The 11,885-nt window shown below is 43.1% G+C and overlaps 1 protein-coding gene across 1 annotated transcript in view; it reads right to left on the minus strand.

Annotated features, from left to right (window-relative positions):
* Positions 1 to 9,716, minus strand: part of LOC109887300 (amyloid-beta A4 precursor protein-binding family B member 2) — a 39,178-nt gene extending 29,462 nt beyond the window's left edge. The window contains exons 1-4 of the mRNA XM_031821309.1: positions 9,630 to 9,716; positions 9,020 to 9,099; positions 8,543 to 8,594; positions 7,593 to 7,739 (exon numbers count right to left, since the gene is read on the minus strand). Of these exons, the coding sequence (XP_031677169.1) occupies positions 7,593 to 7,739; positions 8,543 to 8,594; positions 9,020 to 9,096 (276 nt within the window). The 5' untranslated portion in view covers positions 9,097 to 9,099; positions 9,630 to 9,716. The remainder of the gene's footprint in view (positions 1 to 7,592; positions 7,740 to 8,542; positions 8,595 to 9,019; positions 9,100 to 9,629) is intronic.
* Between the last annotated feature and the right edge of the window lie 2,169 nt (positions 9,717 to 11,885).

The raw sequence follows: 11,885 nt of genomic DNA on the forward strand, positions 1-11,885 counted from the left end.
TTCCAGGGTTTTAGACACGCCTACTCATTAGATTAAAGTAACAGTTTGGACACACCTACTCATTCCAGGGTTTTAGACACGCCTACTCATTAGATTAAAGTAACAGTTTGGACACACCTACTCATTCAAGGGTTTTAGACACGCCTACTCATTGAAGGGTTTTAGACACGCCTACTCATTAGATTAAAGTAACAGTTTGGACACGCCTACTCATTACAGGGTTTTAGACACGCCTACTCATTAGATTAAAGTAACAGTTTGGACACACCTACTCATTCCAGGGTTTTAGACACGCCTACTCATTAGATTAAAGTAACAGTTTGGACACACCTACTCATTCCAGGGTAGTAGACACGCCTACTCATTAGATTAAAGTAACAGTTTGGACACACCTACTCATTAGATTAAAGTAACAGTTTTAGACACACCTACTCATTCCAGGGTTTTAGACACGCCTACTCATTAGATTAAAGTAACAGTTTGGACACACCTACTCATTAGATTAAAGTAACAGTTTTAGACACGCCTACTCATTCCAGGGTTTTAGACACGCCTACTCATTAGATTAAAGTAACAGTTTTAGACACGCCTACTCATTAGATTAAAGTAACAGTTTGGACACACCTACTCATTAGATTAAAGTAACAGTTTGGACACACCTACTCATTAGATTAAAGTAACCGTTCCAGGGTTTTAGACACACCTACTCATTCCAGGGTTTTAGACACGCCTACTCATTAGATTAAAGTAACAGTTTGGACACGCCTACTCATTCCAGGGTTTTAGACACGCCTACTCATTAGATTAAAGTAACAGTTTGGACACACCTACTCATTCCAGGGTTTTGGACACGCCTACTCATTCCAGGGTTTTAGACACGCCTACTCATTAGATTAAAGTAACAGTTTGGACACGCCTACTCATTAGATTAAAGTAACAGTTTGGACACGCCTACTCATTCCAGGGTTTTAGACACGCCTACTCATTAGATTAAAGTAACAGTTTGGACACGCCTACTCATTAGATTAAAGTAACAGTTTGGACACGCCTACTCATTAGATTAAAGTAACAGTTTGGACACGCCTACTCATTAGATTAAAGTAACAGTTTGGACACGCCTACTCATTAGATTAAAGTAACAGTTTGGACACGCCTACTCATTAGATTAAAGTAACAGTTTGGACACGCCTACTCATTAGATTAAAGTAACAGTTTAGACACGCCTACTCATTAGATTAAAGTAACAGTTTGGACACGCCTACTCATTAGATTAAAGTAACAGTTTGGACACACCTACTCATTCCAGGGTTTTAGACACGCCTACTCATTAGATTAAAGTAACAGTTTGGACACACCTACTCATTCCAGGGTTTTAGACACGCCTACTCATTAGATTAAAGTAACAGTTTGGACACACCTACTCATTCAAGGGTTTTAGACACGCCTACTCATTGAAGGGTTTTAGACACGCCTACTCATTAGATTAAAGTAACAGTTTGGACACGCCTACTCATTACAGGGTTTTAGACACGCCTACTCATTAGATTAAAGTAACAGTTTGGACACACCTACTCATTCCAGGGTTTTAGACACGCCTACTCATTAGATTAAAGTAACAGTTTGGACACACCTACTCATTCCAGGGTTTTAGACACGCCTACTCATTAGATTAAAGTAACAGTTTGGACACGCCTACTCATTAGATTAAAGTAACAGTTTGGACACGCCTACTCATTAGATTAAAGTAACAGTTTGGACACACCTACTCATTCCAGGGTTTTAGACACGCCTACTCATTAGATTAAAGTAACAGTTTGGACACACCTACTCATTCCAGGGTTTTAGACACGCCTACTCATTAGATTAAAGTAACAGTTTGGACACACCTACTCATTCAAGGGTTTTAGACACGCCTACTCATTGAAGGGTTTTAGACACGCCTACTCATTAGATTAAAGTAACAGTTTGGACACGCCTACTCATTACAGGGTTTTAGACACGCCTACTCATTAGATTAAAGTAACAGTTTGGACACACCTACTCATTCCAGGGTTTTAGACACGCCTACTCATTAGATTAAAGTAACAGTTTGGACACACCTACTCATTCCAGGGTAGTAGACACGCCTACTCATTAGATTAAAGTAACAGTTTGGACACACCTACTCATTAGATTAAAGTAACAGTTTTAGACACACCTACTCATTCCAGGGTTTTAGACACGCCTACTCATTAGATTAAAGTAACAGTTTGGACACACCTACTCATTAGATTAAAGTAACAGTTTTAGACACGCCTACTCATTCCAGGGTTTTAGACACGCCTACTCATTAGATTAAAGTAACAGTTTTAGACACGCCTACTCATTAGATTAAAGTAACAGTTTGGACACACCTACTCATTAGATTAAAGTAACAGTTTGGACACACCTACTCATTAGATTAAAGTAACCGTTCCAGGGTTTTAGACACACCTACTCATTCCAGGGTTTTAGACACGCCTACTCATTAGATTAAAGTAACAGTTTGGACACGCCTACTCATTCCAGGGTTTTAGACACGCCTACTCATTAGATTAAAGTAACAGTTTGGACACGCCTACTCATTCCAGGGTTTTAGACACGCCTACTCATTAGATTAAAGTAACAGTTTGGACACACCTACTCATTAGATTAAAGTAACAGTTTGGACACACCTACTCATTCCAGGGTTTTAGACACGCCTACTCATTAGATTAAAGTAACAGTTTGGACACACCTACTCATTCCAGGGTTTTAGACACGCCTACTCATTAGATTAAAGTAACAGTTTGGACACGCCTACTCATTCCAGGGTTTTAGACACGCCTACTCATTAGATTAAAGTAACAGTTTGGACACACCTACTCATTCAAGGGTTTTATACACGCCTACTCATTCAAGGGTTTTAGACACGCCTACTCATTAGATTAAAGTAACAGTTTGGACACGCCTACTCATTAGATTAAAGTAACAGTTTGGACACACCTACTCATTCAAGGGTTTTAGACACGCCTACTCATTCCAGGGTTTTAGACACGCCTACTCATTAGATTAAAGTAACAGTTTGGACACACCTACTCATTAGATTAAAGTAACAGTTTGGACACACCTACTCATTCCAGGGTTTTAGACACGCCTACTCATTAGATTAAAGTAACAGTTTGGACACACCTACTCATTCCAGGGTTTTAGACACGCCTACTCATTAGATTAAATTAACAGTTTGGACACGCCTACTCATTAGATTAAAGTAACAGTTTGGACACACCTACTCATTCCAGGGTTTTAGACACGCCTACTCATTAGATTAAAGTAACAGTTTGGACACACCTACTCATTCCAGGGTTTTAGACACGCCTACTCATTAGATTAAAGTAACAGTTTGGACACGCCTACTCATTAGATTAAAGTAACAGTTTGGACACGCCTACTCATTAGATTAAAGTAACAGTTTGGACACACCTACTCATTCCAGGGTTTTAGACACACCTACTCATTAGATTAAAGTAACAGTTTTAGACACGCCTACTCATTCCAGGGTTTTAGACACGCCTACTCATTAGATTAAAGTAACAGTTTTAGACACGCCTACTCATTAGATTAAAGTAACAGTTTGGACACACCTACTCATTAGATTAAAGTAACAGTTTGGACACACCTACTCATTAGATTAAAGTAACCGTTCCAGGGTTTTAGACACACCTACTCATTCCAGGGTTTTAGACACGCCTACTCATTAGATTAAAGTAACAGTTTGGACACGCCTACTCATTCCAGGGTTTTAGACACGCCTACTCATTAGATTAAAGTAACAGTTTGGACACACCTACTCATTCCAGGGTTTTGGACACGCCTACTCATTCCAGGGTTTTAGACACGCCTACTCATTAGATTAAAGTAACAGTTTGGACACGCCTACTCATTAGATTAAAGTAACAGTTTGGACACGCCTACTCATTCCAGGGTTTTAGACACGCCTACTCATTAGATTAAAGTAACAGTTTGGACACGCCTACTCATTAGATTAAAGTAACAGTTTGGACACGCCTACTCATTAGATTAAAGTAACAGTTTGGACACGCCTACTCATTAGATTAAAGTAACAGTTTGGACACGCCTACTCATTAGATTAAAGTAACAGTTTGGACACGCCTACTCATTAGATTAAAGTAACAGTTTAGACACGCCTACTCATTAGATTAAAGTAACAGTTTGGACACGCCTACTCATTAGATTAAAGTAACAGTTTGGACACACCTACTCATTCCAGGGTTTTAGACACGCCTACTCATTAGATTAAAGTAACAGTTTGGACACACCTACTCATTCCAGGGTTTTAGACACGCCTACTCATTAGATTAAAGTAACAGTTTGGACACACCTACTCATTCAAGGGTTTTAGACACGCCTACTCATTGAAGGGTTTTAGACACGCCTACTCATTAGATTAAAGTAACAGTTTGGACACGCCTACTCATTACAGGGTTTTAGACACGCCTACTCATTAGATTAAAGTAACAGTTTGGACACACCTACTCATTCCAGGGTTTTAGACACGCCTACTCATTAGATTAAAGTAACAGTTTGGACACACCTACTCATTCCAGGGTTTTAGACACGCCTACTCATTAGATTAAAGTAACAGTTTGGACACGCCTACTCATTAGATTAAAGTAACAGTTTGGACACGCCTACTCATTAGATTAAAGTAACAGTTTGGACACACCTACTCATTCCAGGGTTTTAGACACGCCTACTCATTAGATTAAAGTAACAGTTTGGACACACCTACTCATTCCAGGGTTTTAGACACGCCTACTCATTAGATTAAAGTAACAGTTTGGACACACCTACTCATTCAAGGGTTTTAGACACGCCTACTCATTGAAGGGTTTTAGACACGCCTACTCATTAGATTAAAGTAACAGTTTGGACACGCCTACTCATTACAGGGTTTTAGACACGCCTACTCATTAGATTAAAGTAACAGTTTGGACACACCTACTCATTCCAGGGTTTTAGACACGCCTACTCATTAGATTAAAGTAACAGTTTGGACACACCTACTCATTCCAGGGTAGTAGACACGCCTACTCATTAGATTAAAGTAACAGTTTGGACACACCTACTCATTAGATTAAAGTAACAGTTTTAGACACACCTACTCATTCCAGGGTTTTAGACACGCCTACTCATTAGATTAAAGTAACAGTTTGGACACACCTACTCATTAGATTAAAGTAACAGTTTTAGACACGCCTACTCATTCCAGGGTTTTAGACACGCCTACTCATTAGATTAAAGTAACAGTTTTAGACACGCCTACTCATTAGATTAAAGTAACAGTTTGGACACACCTACTCATTAGATTAAAGTAACAGTTTGGACACACCTACTCATTAGATTAAAGTAACCGTTCCAGGGTTTTAGACACACCTACTCATTCCAGGGTTTTAGACACGCCTACTCATTAGATTAAAGTAACAGTTTGGACACGCCTACTCATTCCAGGGTTTTAGACACGCCTACTCATTAGATTAAAGTAACAGTTTGGACACGCCTACTCATTCCAGGGTTTTAGACACGCCTACTCATTAGATTAAAGTAACAGTTTGGACACACCTACTCATTCCAGGGTTTTGGACACGCCTACTCATTCCAGGGTTTTAGACACGCCTACTCATTAGATTAAAGTAACAGTTTGGACACGCCTACTCATTAGATTAAAGTAACAGTTTGGACACGCCTACTCATTCCAGGGTTTTAGACACGCCTACTCATTAGATTAAAGTAACAGTTTGGACACACCTACTCATTCCAGGGTTTTGGACACGCCTACTCATTCCAGGGTTTTAGACACGCCTACTCATTAGATTAAAGTAACAGTTTGGACACGCCTACTCATTAGATTAAAGTAACAGTTTGGACACGCCTACTCATTCCAGGGTTTTAGACACGCCTACTCATTAGATTAAAGTAACAGTTTGGACACGCCTACTCATTAGATTAAAGTAACAGTTTGGACACGCCTACTCATTAGATTAAAGTAACAGTTTGGACACGCCTACTCATTAGATTAAAGTAACAGTTTGGACACGCCTACTCATTAGATTAAAGTAACAGTTTGGACACGCCTACTCATTAGATTAAAGTAACAGTTTGGACACGCCTACTCATTAGATTAAAGTAACAGTTTAGACACGCCTACTCATTAGATTAAAGTAACAGTTTAGACACGCCTACTCATTAGATTAAAGTAACAGTTTGGACACGCCTACTCATTAGATTAAAGTAACAGTTTAGACACGCCTACTCATTAGATTAAAGTAACAGTTTGGACACGCCTACTCATTAGATTAAAGTAACAGTTTGGACACGCCTACTCATTCAAGGGTTTTAGACACGCCTACTCATTAGATTAAAGTAACAGTTTGGACACACCTACTCATTCAAGGGTTTTAGACACGCCTACTCATTAGATTAAAGTAACAGTTTAGACACGCCTACTCATTCCAGGGTTTTAGACACGCCTACTCATTAGATTAAAGTAACAGTTTGGACACACCTACTCATTCCAGGGTTTTAGACACGCCTACTCATTAGATTAAAGTAACAGTTTGGACACGCCTACTCATTAGATTAAAGTAACAGTTTGGACACGCCTACTCATTAGATTAAAGTAACAGTTTTAGACACGCCTACTCATTCCAGGGTTTTGGACACGCCTACTCATTCCAGGGTTTGGACACGCCTACTCATTAGATTAAAGTAACAGTTTGGACACACCTACTCATTCCAGGGGTTTTCTGTTTAACTATATTGCAGAATAACTGTGAAGACATCAACACTCTGAAATAGCACATCTCTCCCTCTCTTATCCTCTCTTATCTCCTCCTCTAACTTCCTTCCATCCTTATCTCCTCCTCTTCCTTCCTCCCATCCTTATCTCCTCCTCTAACTTCCTTCCATCCTTATCTCCTCCTCTTCCTTCCTCCCATCCTTATCTCCTCCTCTTCCTTCCTTCCATCCTTATCTCCTCCTCTTCCTTCCTTCCATCCTTATCTCCTCCTCTTTCTTCCTTATCTCCTCCTCTTCCTTCCTTCCATCCTTATCTCCTCCTCTAACTTCCTTCCATCCTTATCTCCTCCTCTTCCTTCCTTACATCCTTATCTCCTCCTCTTCCTTCCTCCCATCCTTATCTCCTCCTCTTCCTTCCTTACATCCTTATCTCCTCCTCTTCCTTCCTTACATCCTTATCTCCTCCTCTTTCTTCCTTATCTCCTCCTCTTCCTTCCTTCCATCCTTATCTCCTCCTCTAACTTCCTTCCATCCTTATCTCCTCCTCTTCCTTCCTCCCATCCTTATCTCCTCCTCTTCCTTCCTTCCATCCTTATCTCCTCCTCTAACTTCCTTCCATCCTTATCTCCTCCTCTTCCTTCCTTACATCCTTATCTCCTCCTCTTTCTTCCTTATCTCCTCCTCTTTCTTCCTTCCATCCTTATCTCCTCCTCCTTCTTCCTTCCATCCTTATCTCCTGCTCACTCACTCTCACTCACTCACTCACTCTCTCTCACCTCTCCCCAGATGCCGACCGTGTCTCTGATGTTGCTCTTGCAGTAGGATAGCTGTCGGATACAGTTGTTAACGGCAACACTACTCTTCCCTGGCGACAGGTCCTCTTCTGCCATCTCTACCCAACCCAGAGACTGCACCGCAAAACACTACACACACACACACAGACAGACACACACACATACACAGACGCAGGTTACACATACAATCTAATAATGTGTGTGTGTGTGTATGGTAAGGTGGAAGGATGGCAGGATGGAGGGATGGAAGGGTGATTCTAATGGAAGAGGTAGACAGACTGAACTCTACATAACCTTTGACTGAACACACCAAGAGAGGAGGGAGAGAAGGAGGGGGGGAGAGGGAGGCTCATTCTCAGCAGTCTATTCATCAACTATTAATTTGACCTCAAGAGAGAAACAGAGAGAGAGAGAGAGAGAGAGAGACAGACAGAGAGAGAGGAGAGAGAGAGAGAGAGAGAGAGACAGACAGACAGAGAGAGAGAGAGAGAGAGAGAGAGAAATCAAATGGAGAATTCTGCAAAAATATCCTCCGTGTACAACGTAAAATACCAAATAATGCTGAGCAGAATTAGGCCGACACCCACTAATTATCAAAATCCAGAAAAGAGCCGTTAGATTCTAAATTCTACAACCACCTAAAAGGAAGCGATTTCCAAACGTTCCATACATTGTTACAACACTGTACATAGACAGTAATATATTTTAAATGTCTGTTTTCTTGTGAAACTTCTGTGAGTGTAATGTTTACTGTTAATTTGTTAAAAGAGAGAGAGAGAGACCTAGAGATCATAGCAGCAGTGCAGTTCTCAGTCTGTCCACAGAGGGGCAGTGTTGTACAGCTCTCAGACAGCCCTCTCTCTCTCCACACACAGCATCACAACAACAGGGATACACACACAGACAGAGGACACACGTGGTGGGCCTCTCACCTTGGCCTCAGGGTCACTGTTAGACTCCTCCTCTTCCAGTGGGAGAGGGATCCTGGGGGGGATGGATGGGGGGTGGGGGGGGGCAGAAGAATAAGAACCTGTGACTGTCTGGCTCGCAGTTTCCTCCTGCCTTTGGGTACGCAACAATATCACCTTTTATAGAGGTCTGTCTGTCTGCCTGTCTGTCTGTCTGTCTGTCTGTCTGCCTGTCTGTCTGTCTGTCTGTCTGTCTGTCTGTCTGTCTGTCTGACTGTCTGACTGTCTGTCTGTCTGACTGTCTGACTGTCTGTCTGTCTGACTGTCTGTCTGCCCGGTCTGTCTGTCTGTCTGTCTGTCTGTCTGTCTGTCTGTCTGTCTGTCTGACTGTCTGTCTGTCTGTCTGCCCGGTCTGTCTGTCTGCCCGGTCTGTCTGTCTGCACGGTCTGTCTGTCTGACTGTTGGTCTGTCTGTCTGTCTGTCTGTGTGTGTGTGTGTTACCGTAGCGATGCATATCTGAGCGTAGCTCCCTCAAACTCCTTCAAGCTGGGGTCAGGGTTCACCGTGGCTGCCTGCATGTCCTGGTGCACAGATATGACATCATGCTCACTCATTACATCATCAGACAGAGACAGACAGCCAGCCAACTAGCCAGACAGACAGATAGACAGATAGAACCCTGAACTCAGCCAGATAGAACCCTGAACCCAGACAGATAGAACCCTGAACCCAGACAGATAGAACCCTGAACTCAGACAGATAGAACCCTGAACTCAGACAGATAGAACCCTGAACCCAGACAGATAGAACCCTGAACCCAGACAGATAGAACCCTGAACCCAGACAGATAGAACCCTGAACCCAGACAGATAGAACCCTGAAACCAGACAGAGAGAACCCTGAACCCAGACAGATAGAACCCTGAACTCAGACAGATAGAACCCTGAACTCAGACAGATAGAACCCTGAACCCAGACAGATAGAACCCTGAACCCAGACAGATAGAACCCTGAACCCAGACAGATAGAACCCTGAACCCAGACAGATAGAACCCTGAAACCAGACAGAGAGAACCCTGAACCCAGACAGAGTCTAGAGGAGAGATATTTACCTTCCAAACCTCACTATCAATCTTTCCCCCAATCACAGCTCCAACATCACCCCACAACTGCTTCTACACACACACATACACACACACACACACACACACACACACACACACACACACACACACACACACACACACAGTGGTGGGGCGGGGGGATGAGAAAAGAGAGAGAAAGGACAAGTCTGTTAAATCTACTGGTTCTGGGTTTAGTAGTGGGGGGGGGTTATTGGTCACTACACACCTAGACAAGGTCTACTGGTTCTGGGTTTAGTAGTGGGGGGGGTTATTAGTCACTACACACCTAGACAAGGTCTACTGGTTCTGGGTTTAGTAGTGGGGGGGGTTATTAGTCACTACACACCTAGACAAGGTCTACTGGTTCTGGGTTTAGTAGTGGGGGGGGGGTTATTAGTCACTACACACCTAGACAAGGTCTACTGGTTCTGGGTTTAGTAGTGGGGGGGGGGTTATTAGTCACTACACACCTAGACAAGGTCTACTGGTTCTGGGTTTAGTAGTGGGGGGGGGGGGGGTTATTAGTCACTACACACCTAGACAAGGTCTACTGGTTCTGGGTTTAGTAGTGGGGGGGGGGGTTATTAGTCACTACACACCTAGACAAGGTCTACTGGTTCTGGGTTTAGTAGTGGGGGGGTTATTAGTCACACCTAGACAAGGTCTACTGGTTCTGGGTTTAGTAGTGGGGGGTTATTGGTCACACCTAGACAAGGTCTACTGGTTCTGGGTTTAGTAGTGGGGGGTTATTGGTCACACCTAGACAAGGTCTACTGGTTCTGGGTTTAGTAGTGGGGGGGGGGTTATTAGTCACTACACACCTAGACAAGGTCTACTGGTTCTGGGTTTAGTAGTGGGGGGGGGTTATTAGTCACTACAACACCTAGACAAGGTCTACTGGTTCTGGGTTTAGTAGTGGGGGGGTTATTAGTCACACCTAGACAAGGTCTATTGGTTCTGGGTTTAGTAGTGGGGGGTTATTGGTCACACCTAGACAAGGTCTACTGGTTCTGGGTTTAGTAGTGGGGGGGGTTATTGGTCACTACACACCTAGACAAGGTCTACTGGTTCTGGGTTTAGTAGTGGGGGGTTATTGGTCACTACACACCTAGACAAGGTCTACTGGTTCTGGGTTTAGTAGTGGGGGTGGGTTATTGGTCACTACACACCTAGACAAGGTCTACTGGTTCTGGGTTTAGTAGTGGGGGAGGGTTATTGGTCACACCTAGACAAGGTCTACTGGTTCTGGGTTTAGTAGTGGGGGGGTTATTGGCCACACCTAGACAAGGTCTACTGGTTCTGGGTTTAGTAGTGGGGGGGGGGGTTATTGGTCACACCTAGACATGGTCTACTGGTTCTGGGTTTAGTAGTGGGGGGGTTATTGGTCACTACACACCTAGACAAGGTCAAGGGTTTAGTAGCGGGGGGTTATGATAGAGATCACATGGTCAGGAAGGGATAGAAGGAACATGACAACATTAGTCTAGGTCACATGGTCAGGAAGGGATAGAAGGAACATGACAACATTCGTCTAGGTCACATGGTCAGGAAGGGATAGAAGGAACATGACAACATTAGTCTAGGTCACATGGTCAGGAAGGGATAGAAGGAACATGACAACATTAGTCTAGGTCACATGGTCAGGAAGGGATAGAGGGAACATGACAACATTAGTCTAGGTCACATGGTCAGGAAGGGATAGAGGGAACATGACAACATTAGTCTAGGTCACATGGTGATCTCGCTACATATTCGTCGCCAGACCCACTGGCTCCAGGTCATCTACAAGTCCATGCTAGGTAAAGCTCCGCCTTATCTCAGTTCACTGGTCACGATGGCAACACCCACCCGTAGCACGCGCTCCAGCAGGTGTATCTCACTGATCATCCCTAAAGCCAACACCTCATTTGGCCGCCTTTCGTTCCAGTACTCTGCTGCCTGTGACTGGAACGAATTGCAAAAATCGCTGAAGTTGGAGACTTTTTATCTCCCTCACCAACTTCAAACATCTGCTGTCTGAGCAGTTAACCGATCGCTACAGCGATAGTCTATCGGTAAAATAGCCCACCCATTTTACCTACCTCATCCCCATACTGTTTTTATTTATTTACTTTTCTGCTCTTCTGCACACCAATATCTCTACCTGTACATGACCATCTGATCATTCATCACTCCAGTGTTAATCTGCAAAATTGTAATTATTCGCCTTACCTCCTCATGCCTTTTGCACACATTGTATATAGC

Source organism: Oncorhynchus kisutch, unplaced genomic scaffold, assembly GCF_002021735.2.
Source record: "Oncorhynchus kisutch isolate 150728-3 unplaced genomic scaffold, Okis_V2 scaffold3960, whole genome shotgun sequence".
NCBI lineage: Eukaryota > Metazoa > Chordata > Actinopteri > Salmoniformes > Salmonidae > Oncorhynchus > Oncorhynchus kisutch.